Source organism: Lissotriton helveticus, chromosome 10, assembly GCF_964261635.1.
Source record: "Lissotriton helveticus chromosome 10, aLisHel1.1, whole genome shotgun sequence".
Lineage (NCBI taxonomy): Eukaryota > Metazoa > Chordata > Amphibia > Caudata > Salamandridae > Lissotriton > Lissotriton helveticus.
The window spans coordinates 379,980,371-379,997,190 of record NC_136071.1 but is presented as its reverse complement, the minus strand read 5'-3'; the positions used below and the strand labels follow the sequence as shown (position 1 = coordinate 379,997,190).

Here is a 16,820-nt window from a genome sequence, read left to right as displayed (position 1 = left end):
GCTGCTGCTGTTCCGGTAGCCCCCACTCTCCCAATGGGCGACAGATGTACTGTGGCGGGGTTCCTGGGCCCACCTTCCCAATTAGCCGTTTAGGACCACCCTCCTCCATTATAGTCTGAACAACACTCTGGCTATCTGGGATCTGTGGAAAATGTAATTTTTACACTTTTCGTTTAGGGAATCGTCTAGTCCTTTTCTGTTTCTTTTTCCTATTTTCCCCTTTGTGGTTAGTTACAGAACCTCCGTTCTTCCCTGCTTTTGATCCTATTTTCACTGACGAATTGGGAGGTTGGGCCTGTAAGGCGGATGGAGTTGGGGCCTCCGCCTCTGTCTCTCCCCCGCCTCTTTGCCCATCGCAACCTTCAATTTTCTCTGCTTCCTCAATGTCTCCACTGGCCCCCTTTTTTCCCTTAATGAACAAAGGATCAGGTTTTAGTGGGACGTTTCCTGAAGGAGGGCCCACCGCAGCTTCCTCAGAGAGTGAGCTTAGACAAAGCTCTTCATTTTCAAGATTACAGAAAGGTTCAATCGGGGACAAGAGAGGTGTTCCTGCTAGTACTGACATATCTCTGTGCTCTCCCTGGGGAGCGAGTAAAGGGGGCCTAACATCAGTCTGTTCTTCCGGTCGCACAGGTATATTAGAGAGGGGAATAATGGTGCCCAATTCTTTTTACTTTTTGCAATTCAAACAACATTACGGAGATCATTTCCAGCATATGAGCTGAGCTTAAGACAGATTTCTCCAGTAAAGACAGAATAGAACTTAATAGTCTTTCGATACAAATAAAGTGTTCAGAAGGCACACCATCCCTCTCATTACCCAGTTTTGGTTGAGAACAAGGCAGAAATACATCATGACCATCATAAACAGACTCCAGAGAATTACCGTTCAAGGGACTTGTACTACAATATAAAAGAGGCAAAGAGAGATGCCCGGGGGGGGAGTTTACAATAGAAGTGTTCTTCTCCCTCGGACTGCTCATTGGATAACCATCCTTCACAGGGTGAGAGCGAGGGGCTCCCCAGCCCCTTGTTTGAGCTTCAAGTCAATGTCTGGGAGTATAAAGTCTTACCTTGAATTGGATTTTCCACAGACTAAAGCCTTATCCACCATTGCAGCAACATCCCTCCAGGCATCCTCCTGGGATCCTCTAGCACACCCAAGCGCACCCTCTTCACTGGATCCCTTGCTGGTGTTCCCCTCCATTGGGGCAACATATGCAGCCGCCGTTTTACTGTTTGATTTTTTCCTATTCAATTAGATGGATTACTGATTCTGCTGGTTATGAAGATGATCTGAGCTCATGTTTGCATGCAGAGCAGCACCCGATGCAACAGATGTACCAACAGAATGCTCCATTTTTTATAGGTTCAAAGGGATGTGTTGGCTCTGTTGAGACTGTTGGAACCGTTGGATTGAATGGTTACCACATAAACCAGGACCCAAATTTGCACGTGAATAGGTGTCAGGTGAGAAGTTACTTGAGCCATCTTCCGCGCCTGATCTTATCTGGCCCCTTGCCCCTTCACAGGACATTATCAGGCTCCCCACAGAACCATAGGGGTTTTCCCGTGCTTCCCCTGTTACTAAGGCAAACTTGTAAAACAAACTTTCTTGCCCCAATGTTGTCTCCACAGGAGCAGTCCGGGGAACTTTCCGAAAGAAACCCGTAATGGTTGGGGGAGATTTATAACAAAGGTGCTGTAGATTTCTGGTTCCGCTATATGATCTCCTCAATTTCCTCATACAGCTAGGAGACGAGGTAAGTACGCATCCAGAGCGTAATTTTATACAAGTCATCTCACGCACAAGATGGAAACCTTCGCCTCTCACCAACCACCACCTCCGCCCGAATGCTCATAAAATGTCCCCCTGAAGCACCAAACACTTGATGCTGCTGCTGTAACTGTAGCTGTCAGCCAGCAGACAATCAAAGATAACCAGAAATGATGCCACTGGAGAAAGCCAGAGAAAGACACAGAGTGGCTGGGTCTGATGCTGGGTCTGGTGCCGGTACAAATTCCAGGGGCTTTTTTCTCCCAGCAACCCAGAAGTGTCACTGAGCGTCATTTACAGCACAGCTCAACACAACTCCCAACAGCTTCTCTCCTATTTGTGTTCCCAAACAGTTCTGCTCTTGCTCTTGCTCTGTCCCCAGGTGCAATAGTAGTTGATAGGTAATTGATATATTGATATATTTGATATATTTGTAATATTTGTAATAGGAGCGGACACACTCGCCTGCTGTGCTTACCTTTACACCTCTTTGCACCAATAAAGCACCAATAAAGCCCCCTGAGCTGTGGGGTAAAGTATGCCGTATCAAGGGGGCCCCGAGTCAATGGTGCAGCTCCCAGCTCCTTGCCTCCAACCTTGCCTCCAGTAACACCTTCCAAGTAAAGGGGGGCCCGCTGTATGGGCGGGTGGGCAGGTGAGGTGGGTGAATTGGACCCCCGGAAGCCCGGAAGGTATCAGTAGCAGCAGGGCTACCACACACTCTTTCACAGAGCGGCAGCGCCAAACAGCGGGATTCCCGCAATTGACTATAGAACCTATATGCACCTCTCCAAGGATGCGGACAGAAACGCGGGCGTGAGTCACCCTCTGTAGCCCCACAGGGATTAACAACATCCCCTGTCGTCGACTCACTCACTCTCGGGCCGCCGGAGCAATCAGCTGGATCATCGGGAGCAGCTCTGCGACAGCACGCCACAGCACTGACCGCAACGCCTTTCCGTCCAAAACAGGAAATCCCTTGGCAACCACTGACAAGATTAAAAGGGCCGACCGGAGCACTGTGGGGGCCGAGACCCAACACACTCAGCCCCGCTAGGCGTGGCTGCCCAGCTGCACGCTGTCGCAGTCCACGGCTAGAAGTTAGCCCCGTAGAGAGAGAGGCAGCGGTAATCAGCGGGAGAGCTATGGCTCGCGGTTAGCGTCTCCGGCGTCTTTCTGCTCCTGCTTGCTGCTTGCTGCAATTGGCAATCGGCTAACAATGAGCGATGCATGCGCCTGACCACCTAAATCAAGATCATGCATACATTATACCTGATGGAGGGCTTTACAAGTTGACACATCTGCCTAGATGCATCATCTTGTAAATATGGGGCAATGTGGCACATTGTTTATGCCACTGCTGTGTCATGAAAAGTGACGCTACGGAGGCTCAAAATTGTCCTAAGGGGCTCAAAAATAAGCCCCTAATTCCTGGAATTCCCTTGGATCCTTATTTACCATGACCCTGGTAACCATAATTCCGTGGACAGGGAACTAATGGGGACATCTGAGGTCCCCTTGAAATGAGAGCCTCTTTGTATTGTTGGGTAGTCAGGCTACCAGCACGTCCTACAAAGAATGAAGCCAATAGTGGTAGCTGCAGTTTAAATTAAGAAGGACCAACTTTATTCCTCGCACCTTGATACTTTGAAGAAACAGATTCCTATACTATTGGGACCTTATTGTTTAGGTTTAACCCCTTCGACGCTGATGACAAGCTGGGCTCGTCATGAGGTAGCCTCCTGCTACGCTGATGACGAGCCCAGCTCGTCACGTAAAGTGCGTTTTGAAAAATCTCAGCGTACGAGCGGAATTCCGCCCGCACGCATGCGGTTAAAAAATTGGTATTGTGCTTTTACAGACATCCTACAAACGCTGCCATCAACTTTGGCATGAACACAAGGGCATATTTATGACTAGGGTTGCGTCACTCTTGCACCACGCAACGTGGTGCATGCGCAAACACATCCCCAAAATGCATTTTATCAAGAATCTCAAGGCCACCGACCATGGGAGTTGTGTGGGTGTTCCCACCCAATAACTATGGATTTTGATGCATTCCCAGATTTACCAAAGTGGTAGACCTGTGAATGCGCCAAAATGCTATACCTTCCCAGGTGAAGCGTAATAATGAGAAATATCTGTATTTCTCATTGTTACTTCCTCTTTCTATGTGTGCTGCATTCTGAAGGAAACAAAATAGGAAAGTGCTTCAGGGGATTGTCTCTGTGCAGGAAGGATCCCCTTGCTGCACAAAATAATCCTGCCCTTCCCCTGTCAGGCAGCTCAGCACGGCAAGGTGACTTGCTGTGCTGCACTGTGTGACCTTACCATAAATACGGTACACAGTTTCTCATTTCCCACAGTACACAAATAGCTCCCACACCCAAATTGACCTCTAAATGGAACCTCAGAAAAAGCAACTCAACAACTGCTTTGGAGCTTCACCTGGTATCTCCAGAGGCTAAACTTTTCAAGAGAGGCCCTAGCAGTCCATCTGCGTAAACACATACATCATCCCCTTTTAGTCTGTTAGCATTTTGGCTGAGAAGCCCACAGAGGCTACAATACTTCTATCCAGCAATCCACTCTTTACCATAATGGGCCTTTTTGCTCAAATGCGTCGCAGCATTTCAGTCACAAAAGAGAAGGAGTCTGTCATTGTGGAAAAAACTGTGGCCATCTTGACTGCCACCTTCAGTGAAGTTTCTCCCACTCCAAAACCATAGGGTCCACCATCACAGTGCTAACTGTATCTGCTTTAGCACATGTGATGTCTGCAGCAACTGAAGTGCACAACATGGAGCACTTCCTCAGTACTCAGAGCCAGAAACACCACCCACATGCCTTGTTCTCCACCAGGGTAAAGCTCTCTATCACACTTGGCATGAAGGATATCACATCCTACACCTCAGTATAAGATTCCTTAACCTGGCGATTCAACATCAGCATTTTGTTTGCAGACTGCTCTTGCTCCCTTATCATATACTTGCCAACTCGTCCGCCACCCCTCCAAATTGCCTGCAACAGCTCTCACAGCTTTTCCAATATTACTAATCTCCTTAGCCAGGCCAGATCTCCACTCTAATAGATGGGTCTCTCATTGCCAATCACCACTGTCAGAAAGGTTGGGGTCAAGTTGCCTGAGGCCTTGATCCTTGAAGAGGGCGTGCTGCACACTGTGGGTGAGGCAGTGGGCATGGGTGGCATAGCCCACACTAGGAAACCTGCTGAAAGGCCCTGCTCCCTGCGGCAGGCATGCGTAATACTTCAGACCGTGCGCTGCACGCCCAATACACACTGATCTTCTGCCGCGCTACCAGTGCAACAGGCATTTGCAATGCAATAGATCTCGCATTTATGAGAGTTTGAGCTATTGGCATTGTAAATGACAATGCCTTTTATTTATGTCTTGTTTTTAAAACAGATAAATAAAAGACATTGTCATTTACAATGCCAATAGCTTAAACTCTCGCAAATGCAAGACCTATTGCATTGCAAACGCATGCTATAAATGTTTTAACAAGCATTGGCATAGCCAATAGGTCTCGCTTTTGGGACCTTCTAAGTATTTAGTTATGCAGCACAATACCATTGGTGCAACAACATCAACTGTTGTGTGGCTAAACATTTATAAGGTCCCAAAGGCGAGACCTATTGGCTATGCCAATGTTTGTTATTTTTTGTTCTTGGAGGAAACCGGGCTAGTGCCAGGAGGGTCAATGGTGAGTGGCAGGGATGTGAGGAGTGAGCGCCAAGAGGGACAAGGGTGACTGTCAGGCCTTGGGGGTGAAGGGTGAGTGCCGGAGAGCTGAGGAGTGAGTGCCAGGGAGATGAGACGCAAGAGTCAGGAGGGTCAAGGGTGAGTGCCAGGGAGGGGAAGGGCGAGTGCAGAGAAGGGGGAAGTATGAGTGCCAGGGGTGAGGGGTAGCTGCCAGGCCAGGGAGGTGAAGGGCTAGTGCCACAGAGGTGAAGGTTGAGTGCCAGATCAGGGAGATTAAGGATGAGTGCCAGGGAGATAAAGGTTGAGTGCCATGGAGGTGAGAGGTAAGAGTCAGGAGGGTCAAGGGTGAGTGCCAGGGAGGGGAAGGGTGAGTACAAGGGGTGAAGGGTAGCTGCAAGGCCAGGGAGAAGAAGGGCTCATGCCATGGAGGTGAAGGGTGAGTGCCAAGGGGGCGAGTAGTGAAAACAAGGAGGGACATGGGTGAGTGTCGGGGAGTTGACAGCTGAGTGTCACGCAGAGTCAATGCTGGGTGCCAGAGAGAGAGAAGGGTGAGTGCCAGGTGCAAGGAGTGATTGCCAGGCCTGAGGGTGGTGGGTGAGTGCCAGGGAGGTGAGGGGTGAGTGACAGACTGCAAACGGTAGTGAGCTGAGGTCTAGAAGGAGTTGCGGAGATCATCACCCGGTGTGTGCCAGGCTGGGATGCACCAGTGCCAGGGCAGACTTGGGTGGATGCAAGAACCTCTGAAAGGCGGGTGCCAGCAGGTCACTCGTAACATTAGTACAGGAGTGGGGTGCGCAGGAGAGAGTAACATTGTAAAACAAGAAACTATTAAAAATCCTGAATACTCCACTTTATGGTGTTGCAACCTTATGTGGAAAATGATTAGCAAATGAATGGGCTTCGGTAGCAGACTAGGAGCTTGTTACAGCAACCTATTGAGATAATGTTTGCATTGCAAATAAGCCAAAGGTACCACAATTTGAATTAGTAACGGTAAGATTCGCAATGAACTAGAGACAAGTTAAAAAAGCACCCCAGAATTGAACCGAGGATACAGAATAATAAAAGTGGGTGCCATATTGGTCTCCTTTTCACAGCTGACAGCCAGAAAAACAGGGCATTGTGGAGGACTCGGATTCTGGTGGAATCAGAATTATTAAAAGAGTCAATTGTTCATAAACATTTTTGTTGTGGTTGTGTGTGTGGTTGAGGCTGTGTGTGTTTGTGGGTGGTTGTGGTTGTGTGTGTGTGTGGTTGTGTGTGTGTGGTTGTGTGTGTGTGGTTGTGTGTGTGGTTGTGTGTGTGTGGTTGTGGGTGTGGTGTGTGGTTGTGGGTGTGGGAGTGGGTGTGGTTGTGGGTGTGTGGGTGTGGTTGTGTGGTTGTGGGTGTGGGTGTGGTTGTGGGTGTGATTGTGTGTGTGGTTGTGGTTTTGATTGTGTGTATGGTTGTGTGTGTGTCTAGTTGTGTGTGTGTGGTTGTGTGTGTGTGTGGTTGTGTGTGTGTGTGTGTGGTTGTGGGTGTGGGTGTGGGAGTGGGTGTGGTTGTGTGTGGGTGTGGTTGTGTGGTTGTGGGTATGGTTGTGGGTGTGGTTGTGTGTGTGGTTGGGGTTGTGATTGTGTGTATGGTTATGTGTTGGTTGTGGTTGTGTGTGTGTGTGTGGTTGTGTGTGTGGTTGCGTGTGTGTGTGTGTGTGTGGTTGTGTATGTGTGTGGTTGTGTGTGTGTGTGTGTGTGTGGTTGTGTGTGGTTGTGTGGATGGGTGTGGTTGTGTGTGTGTTTGTGTGTGTGTGGTTGTGTGTGTAGTTGTGTGTCATTGTGTGGGTGTGGTTGTGTGTGTGGTTGTGTGTGTGTGGTTGGGTGTGGGTGTGGTTGTGTGTGTGATTGTGTGTGTGGTTGTGTGTATGTGGTTGTGTGTGGTTGTGGGTGGGGTTGTGGGTGTGGTTGTGGGTGGTTGTGTGTGTGGTTGTGTGTGTGTTTGTGTGGTTGTGTGTGCAGTTGTGTGTGATTGTGTGTGTGGTTGTGTGTGTGGTTTGTGTGGTTGTGTGTTGTTGTGGTTGTGTGTGTGGTTGTGTGTGGTTGTGTGTGCGGGTGTGGTTGTGGGTGTGGGTGTGGTTGTGTGTGTGTGGTTGTGTGTTTGTGGTTGTGTGTGTGTGGTTGTGTGTGTGTAGTTGTCTGCGTGTGTGGTTGTGAATGTGGTTGTGTGTGTGGTGTGTGTATGGTTGTGGGTGTGGTTTTTTGTCGTTGTGGTTGTGTGTGTGTGGTTGTGTGTGTGTGGGTGGTTGTGTGTGTGTGCATACTGTAATTCATGCAAGTTGCATGTTGGAAGCAATTAAATTAGGCCCGATACCAATTTGTATAGTTGGTAGGCATTGACGAGCAGAGTAAATACGTGGTCGTGCACAGAAGAGACTACAAAGTTTGAGACCAATAAGTTTATTCATGCACACCATGGTAAGTTACATTTGGATTCAAACAAAAGTGAAAGTGATCGGACGGAGGCAGAGGGGAAAGAACTGGAAATAAATCCAGGCAACTTAATGACTCGTGACGGAGGAGACGGATGGCGGCAAAGGAGACAGATGGCGTTGCGCGCTTGCATGCTCGCGTGCACTCAAGCTTTAGGCCACAGGCAGCACTTTGAAAACTCACCTACTTAATGTCTCAGCCAGACCAGCAGCATGCGCTGGATCAGACGAGACCTACAAAGCGCAAGGAGAGAGCGTGTATTGCCTGCAACAGCAGGCAGGGCAAAGCTATTTGAGAAAATAGTGCTCGAAGGCTGTATTTAAAGCCTACAGAGAAACAACACCCGTAACAGAGGGTGTTGTCAAAGGAGGTTACAAAATGAGACAAGGGGGTCCTACAGAGGGACCACTTAGACTTGAACAGCCACAGTTTACAGTGAACAAAGCCAATGAAAAATATGGGTTGAGAGTGGGCGTAGCTTCAAGTCCCTACCTCAATACAAAATGCATCACAAAGCAGCGCATGCGCTGCACCGGCTCGACCTAAAAAGGGCACTGATATGAGGTGTGAAGGCCAGGTCTCATAATTCTCAGTGCTCACCCATCTTTTGCAACCTTTCTGGAAGGATATTGCTTTGGAGGCTGACATGAACAGCTCTTAGCTCAGCCTGGGCTTCCTCCACTGGCCCTGCTGCAAGTGTCACTACTTGCCACTTTATTTATAGCTGAGGTATGAACTTTTACATTAAAAAAAAATATATTTTGAATTGTTTCTCTTTTATGCGTTAGATTACTTCACTGCACTGAATGGCACTGTTGGAATATTTCAACACCATTCTTTCGGCCCTACGATTTTATTAATGATTCAAGAATCAAGGCATTTGTCTTGTGTCTCATCTACAAGATCTTGTTTGTTAGTTGGAGCAACATTATGGTCTATTAAATCATGTGCCTTGTAGAGTGTGTATCCTGATTCATCTTATTTCAATGTGCTCTTATATATGATGATCATGGAAAACGAGGCACAGGCACAAAAAGGTGTTGTCCAGGGTTATTCACAGTTTGACCGTACTGGGAAGCCAGGTTGGAAACCAGGGTCTTTGGGTCAGGCTTCCACAATTAACTTTTGCTCTGGCAAAACAAAAACTTCCTACTGACTTGTCATGAGCTCTGTTTGCCCTATTAAGCCTGTACCAGTCTCAAATCCATTTTCCTCACGGTAGAAAGACATTTTTCATGTTGCCCTGAGGTAATGAGGTCAGGACGTCCAATTGCAGGCATGAGCATTTCATGCAGAGCCCAATGTACCGGTGGTGCAGTGTACATGATCATTTGCATTGCAGCGCTTTTTTACTCATCAATCAGTTTTGGGGTTCACTGATACCTGGAGTGCAGTGTGCTTCTCGGCACTCCTTGGTCTCAGTCAATGAATGATCTCCAGGAGTCAAAGTAAGGCCTCCTTTTGGCAGACATCAGCCTGGGCACCATGTCTGGGCCCCATAGATGTGATCTAGGTGCTCAGCCTCTTTCCTTCAGTCATCCCTGTAGGATTATGTAGCTCCACACTCCCCAGGTGGCACAGTGCTCTCTCTCTGGGCTGTCGCCTCTCTCCAAGTCTCCACTGCCCGCTAGTTCTCGGCATCCATCACATGTTTCCTGCTCCACCTCTGTTTAGGCCTTGGTTCTGAGCATAGGTGCTGGAAGTAGGATTGCTGCAGCACCCCCCAAAAAAACAAAGCTGGAATTTAGAAGGTGACTGAACAATAAAGATGTCTTTAAATTTTGTTTTTATTTGGTAACATTTGCTGTTCTTCAAAGACCGAGGTTAATTCTCAGGCAATACATTCTGGCCAATGGTTGTTTAATATTTTGCCATAGAGATTGGTGTTTACTTTCTCCAACTGCAAAGCAAGATAATTTAGTAACATGAGCTATGTTGCAATCTTGCAGGGGTACAGTAGATGTCATTTTTCTAGCACATAATAAAATTGTAATGCCTGTAAACGAACTGTACAAATGTTTCAGACCAGAGAATACCAGCAGTTCTGAAAGTGCAAAGGAAGCACACTTTTTGTAATGCTAAAGTGTGGTGGAAACAAGAGTTTAATAGAATCAAAATAAATAATTGCATTAATTTTTCCTGAAACCCTGTTTCCACACATTATCATTTGTGCATTTTGATCAGTAAAAACACAAACGTCTGCGCAAATTCAGTGGCCATTTCAATGGAAAATGTGGTGTCTCTGAATGATATTGTGCTACCATGCTATAGCAAAATATTTGCTACAGTGTTCTCCAAAAAGAACCAGCAGCAACATACTACACCCTTAATACTGCCCTGCTAAATACATTAACTTTATGTGATGGCTGGAATTTCGACAGTACCTATGACTTCAGTGAAGTAACATTGGCCGCAGCGCCCCCTCTCTGAAAATTGTTCCAGCATCACTGGTAAATTCCTGGAGCTTTCCATTTCCGCTTCATATCATCTTGGTAGTCAAGGGAGGTAAAAGCAGTGGAGGAATCGGGAGAGGGTGGGGTTAAAGAGGACAGCGAAGAAGCGCAAAGAAGTGCAAACATTCTAGGGTCTGGCATGCACCGCCCCTTACGCTCTTATTTAGATTTCACCCATTAAGCGGGCCAAGATAAGTATTATCTGATTTAGATCTAGTTCAGCTATTTTACTTAAGCTACAACTGTTGTTTTCGTACGGTGGAGAGGTCCAGAGTCCATCCACTGTACAATTTGAGGTTTAAAAAAGTTAAGGCAGTCCATGTTTATGATCACACCCATCCTTCTTATATCATTGCAATTGCAGGAGCATATCTAAATCACTAAGATGCTCTTTACGAGTTCAGACTAAATCCAATTTAACCAGTCAGGGAAGTATGAGGTATTGTCTTCATACCACCCCCTCCTTGCTGATGCATGAACAGCCATTCATTAGTGCCTTGTTGTTTCGTCTTTTTCTTTCTGCCTTCAAATACCCTCTGTTTTCACCTTACTTTTTTGGCTTTCCTGTATAATTTCTCTGCCATTTCTGTTTTGTGCCAGTTCTTGCTTCCCTGCTCTCCGGCCCGTTCTTTTCCCGCTGTTTCTCTCCCGGTTCCCACGCGCCCCGCCCATCTCCTCAGCGCATTAAGGAGGGCGCACCGCAACCCCATTGAGAGGTCCAAATACCAGCTTCCCCTTGCTGCCACATGAACAGTCGTTTTTGCACCACCTGATTGCCTTGTTGTTTTGTCGTTTTGTCTTGTCATTTCTTTCTTGTAATACTCTCCGTTTTCACCTTATTTTTTGGCTTTCCTGTATTATTTATTTCCTGTGTTTCTTTGTACTTTCCTCCTTTTCTGGTTTTGTGCTGGTTCTGGCTTTGCAGCTCTCCCATCTGCTCTTTTCCCACCGTTTCCCTCAAGCTTCCTGCCTGCCCAATCCCACCTCCTCTACTCCTCTTCCTCCTCCCAAGACCTTCTTAATGGAGGCTGCAGCGCAGCCACGCAGCGGACACATGCAGTAGGCGTGCCAACGTCCAGCCCCTCTTTGCCCTTTCATACCTGGATCATGCCTAGCGGGAGGAACCCTGTCTCTCCCGCTACACACAAATACACCACCACCAAGCCCTGGACGCCAGACTTTGCAAGAACATCTGCTGCCACACTTGTCCACGATCTATGGTAGGACCTTTTACCTGCTGGCACTGTCTCTTCTCCTGCAACACTTGAGCTTTCGCACAAATGAAAACTACCACCACACCAACCATGTCTGCCTTGGAACAACTCCACTGCCTGATGCTCAACACACAATCACTCTACAAGCACGCCACCAAGATCTGGGACACCATCACTTCCCTCACACCGTCATCTTCCTCAACGAGGCCTGGATCAACCCCACAACTGCTCCCGACATCTTCTCAGTAACTCCCGACGGCTACAAGATAGCTCACCAGGATCACATAAGCAAACACAGATGAGAAATCGTCATGATCCGCTGCACCACCACCACAGACAACACCACACAATCACGGAACACTTCAATTTCCAACTCCAAACCGATAGCAAAACCACCATCAGAGGCACCCTTGATTAAAGACCTACATTACCACTTCCCATTTTCTACAAACGCCATCCCCGACTTTATCGCCTGCTTGCAAATGACTATGGACATTAGATCTATCTCGGGGGCCTCAATTTTCACCTCAATGGCCTCAATGATACCAACACTACCAGCTACCTTAAAAGCATGAATAACATTGGCCTCACTCAACTAGTCACTAACCCCATACACAACGCAGGACACGTGCTTGACCCCATCTTCACGGCCAGTGACAGAGTCAAGTATAGTCATGTTATCAAGCTCACCCAGACAGATGATGCCATTGTCCACTTTTCCATCTCAGGATCCCCTGGCACCACCACCAAGCAACCCAGGATGTTACGCTGCAGCTGGAACAAAGTGTGGGATAGCCAGTGGACCGACACCCTCAACACCTCCCAACCTGCTAAGAATAGGTTGTCAAGAATGTCTCTGCCTGCGCTGACAGAGTTACTCCCATCAAGCACACCAAACTCAAGAGATCCACCAAACCGGCCATTTGGTACACCACAGAACTGAGAACCATGAAACGCAACTGCATGTGACTTGAAAGGCAATGGCACACCAGCACGGAGCCCACAGAGTGAGACACCTTCAAGATATCCCTCAAGCAATACCACCACCACCTAAAAGAGCCAAAAAGGAGCTCCATGGCTGACAACATTGAAGCCAGTGCTAACCACAGCAAAGAACTCTTCAACATTGTCAGAGAGTCCTCCAACTCTAAAGCCAAAGCCTCCAAAGACATTATCACCTCTACCCAGGAACTTTGAGACAACCTGGCGGACTGCTTCCATGACAAAATCTCCACCATCTACAAACACTTTGAACCCCAACTCACCCCATACCTGTACAGCCTCCTTGCTACCACAGATGCTAACCCTGACCGCCTACTCACCACCTGGGACCATCTCACCTCGCAGAACACTAAAGTCATGAGCTCCATCCACTTATTAGCATCATGGACCCTTGTCCCCACCACATTTTCACCCTCAGGAGCAAATCAGTAATGAGCTCAACACCATTTTCAACAAAACCATCACCACTGCCACCTTCCCCGAAGATTGGAAACATGCAAAAGTCAAACCCCTTCTCAAGCCATCCGCAGACCCCAGCAACTCAATAACAACCGTCCATCTCTCTGCTCCACTTTCTGACAAAATCCTAAAAAAAGCCATCAACCGCCAACTCACGGAACACCTGGAGAACAACAATCTTCTGGACACCTCCCAAACCGGATTCTGCACCAACCACAGCAGTGAAACCGCCATGATCGCTGCCACCGATGACATCAAAACCCTCCTTGACCTCTCAGCAGTGTTCAACACCATTATTATTATTATTATTATTATTAAATGAAATTTGTAGAGCGCACTGACACCATGAGTTTCCTGGCGCTATGAGACATCGGATTCCAGAGCTGAGGTTGGGTGCAGGGTTAGCAGGGAAGGGGAAAGAGAAAAGTTTTGAGCAACTTCCTAAAATGCAGGAGGGAGCTGCTTGATTTGATGTTCAAAGGAAGGGAGTTCCAGAATTTCGGAGCCAAAAAGGCAAACCTACGTCTCCTACTACACCCTTATCAAGAGGCTTCATCAGATTGGAATCCAAGGAGACGCCTTTAAATGGATCACCTCTTTCCTCACCCGGAGGAACCCAGAGAATCCGCCTACCACTATTCACCTCGGAACCCAAGAACATCATCTCTGGCGTCCCTCAAGGCTCGTTGCTCAGGCCTCCACTGTTCAACACCTGCATGACCCCCTTGGCCAACATTGTCAGAAACCATGGTTTAGGCATCATATCTTACGCAGGTGACATCCAGCTTATTCTCTTGCTCTCGGAAGACCCATTCACCACCAAGGCCAACTTCCGCATTTCATGATTAGCGGCACCGCCTAGATGAAAAGCAATTGCCTGAAAATCAACACCCACAAAAAAGAGGCGCTGATCTGTGGGAACAACACCTCCCAGTGGAACGACTCTTGGTGGCCTCCCAAATTAGGACCCACTCCAACAGACCATGCTTACAACCTTGGCATTATTCAGGACAGCAAGCTCACCAAAAAACTCCAGATCAGTGCAGTCTCATCCTCCTGTTTCGTAACTCTTCGCATGCTCTGAAAAATCTTCAAAAGGCTCCCTGCCAACACCAATTGAACCATCACTAAAGCCTTAATGACCAACCGGCTAGACTACGGCAACACACTCTACTTAGAAACCACCACTCAAGTCCTGAAAAGACTGCAGACCATACAGAACTCAGCAGCCAGACTCATCCTGGGCCTCCCCAAATGCACCCACATCACACCCCACCTCAAGAAGCTTCATTGGCTCCCGATTCAGAAGAGATGTCAATTCAAGATGCTGATCCACACCATCAAAGCCCTTAGCAATCAAGGACCAGCTTACATCAACCACCTCATGGAAAAGACTCAAGACCTGACTGTTCAACTGATACCTCTCAAAGCAGCAAGGCCCTTAGTGCCTGGATACACTCGCGGCGATTAGCCGCTTATAAAAAACCCTGATTGGGTCATTGATTGACCAAACGTTATGGGTAGTTCAGTGTGTGATGGTACCACATGGTTTTCTCGCCATATATGTAGTTAGCATCTAATCTGAGTCTAGGTTTCTCTGTATAGTATTACAGATCGCAGCCATATCCTTTAAGATCAACTTCCTGCTTCATTTCTCTTTAATTCTTTCCTTTAGTTTCACTGCTAGATATTCCATGTAAATTTGCTGATAATTCCACTGAGGCAGTGTGTTTAAGGGATGACTCCTGGTAAAAAGGGCACCCCAAAAAGAAGAGGAGACTGCTGCTCACGTGTTAAACCCGAGGCGAATGCTGGTAACTATAGCCCCTCTTCAAAGATGTAGGGGGGCATCAATGGGCTCGTAACACCCCATTACACCACATAATGCAATCGGACTGCTAGGCATACCCTCTACACCCCTCCAAGAAGGAAATAACACTAGGAGGCAGCCGGAGTCTGCTGCAAACAGCACAGAAAAGGAGAAAGATATGAGTGAAGAGCAATCCCTTAAAAAGAGAGGGCTATGGGGTGGCAGAGAGTGTCTCCTTTAACAAACATCGGGGTCAAAGAATGTAGGCTGCGCTTGCTTCAAGTCATCGCACAAGAATACAGGGTTCAGAGTCACATTAATAAAAATACGTCAGACCTCTAGGTTTGTTTAATCCTTGGTAGTGCCTGCTTCCAGACTTATCAGGGTATACAGCATGCTGTGCATAATTATTACCTGAGAGAGATGCCATCAAGCGAGCGAAAGTCAAGGAAAAAACAGTTCCATAGCTCTAAAAATGTAAAACCAGATATTTGACCAATTCAGCACTAAGGTTTTGGCCTTTTATTTTACTTTCTCGGTGGTTTCAACATTGTACCCTATGATGCACGTATGAACTCCGCCATGCCAGGCACCTATAACCTGTAAAGTCTTTGAAACCTGCGCAACAATTAATGAAGGTAAAGGCACTGATACGCGCGCTTCGCTGAATGAGTGTAAATAACAGACGTAATTATCTCCCATTTTTCCCAAGACTGATCATTTGATCGACATTAAACGGTGGGAAAGGCTGAATGTTCCTCGCAGAGGTCAGTCCTTTCCGGTTGCATACAGATCCCACCAGCAGGCCCTCAACCTGCTGAGCTGCGCTCCTTGGCTGGCTGTGACATCCTCTCTCTCACCTGAATCTTGAGGGCACACCTGCAGCCTCTGCACAGCTGTGAAGTAGCTGCTTCTCTGTCACACACTTCGCACATCCAGCAGTCTCTCGTCCCCTCTTCCTTATCTCATGAGTCATTTATAGACCCACCCTGTCTCAGTGGCCACCTCCCCAGGAGCTGCTGTGAACGGGAGGGGCGCTGTTGGCTGCAGCAAGGAGGCGGGTTCAGGTGGATTGCTCCAGGCGACCTTGACGCGTGTTTGTATCATACAGACTGCCAACTTCCACTCAATAACCGAAGCACTAATCATTGAACCAAGGCAGGCTTGGGAAGTAGCCAAATGGTTATTGCATGTCTGCTGTGGTAAAGATCCGTTAAGAGACCGTCGATAAAGAAGGCCACTGACAATTTCACCCTTGGGCGCATGCGCCAGAGTCAATTCAATCTCCGTCAGCTGTCGAGTGGTGAGCACATCCACTTCACTCAGTGACAAAGACAGACACATAACAGTGAGAGGGCCTTTCCAGGGGTCTCGACAGGTCACACGTCCTTAAATAAGCATTTACAATGCAATGGTCTCGCCTTCTCAAAAGTTAGAGCTATTGGCATTTTAAATGACAACATTTTTATTTATGTGTTGGTTTTGAAAACAGATAAATAAATGGCATTGTCATTTACAATGCCAATAGCTTAATCTCTCACAAATGCACACACACCATGCTCTCCCACACACCATACTCTCCTTAGAACACTCACACTGCTGTCTCTCTCACACTGCTGTCTCGCTCACACTGCTGTCTCTCCCACACACAGCCACACACACACATATACAGCGAGCCACACACACAGCCACACACATACATACAGAGAGCCACAGCCACACACATACAGAGAGCCACACTCACACAGCCATATATACACATATAGAAAGCCACACACACACACAGCCACACGCACACACACATACAGAGAGCCACACACACACACAGCCAGCCACACAGAGCCGCACACACATCCCCACACACACACACACAGCCACATAGACAGCCACACGCAGCCACACAGACAGCCACACAC

General features: G+C 47.7%; 1 protein-coding gene across 4 annotated transcripts in view; it reads right to left on the bottom strand.

The window, feature by feature from the left end:
• AOC1 (amine oxidase copper containing 1) overlaps positions 1-16,032 on the bottom strand; it is a 258,333-nt gene extending 242,301 nt beyond the window's left edge. Inside the window, exons 1-2 of one of the 4 annotated variants that reach the window (XM_078662763.1) lie at positions 15,765-15,865; positions 9,350-9,677 (exon numbers count right to left, since the gene is read on the bottom strand). Coding sequence is in view for 1 of the 4 variants with exons in the window: in XM_078662761.1 (XP_078518887.1) it covers positions 15,765-15,880 (116 nt within the window). In the remaining 3 variants the exon portion in view is untranslated. Of the gene's footprint in view, positions 1-9,319; positions 9,678-15,711 lie in introns of all 4 variants that reach the window. The other 3 variants (XM_078662764.1, XM_078662761.1, XM_078662762.1) reach the window with 3 other exon arrangements.
• Between the last annotated feature and the right edge of the window lie 788 nt (positions 16,033-16,820).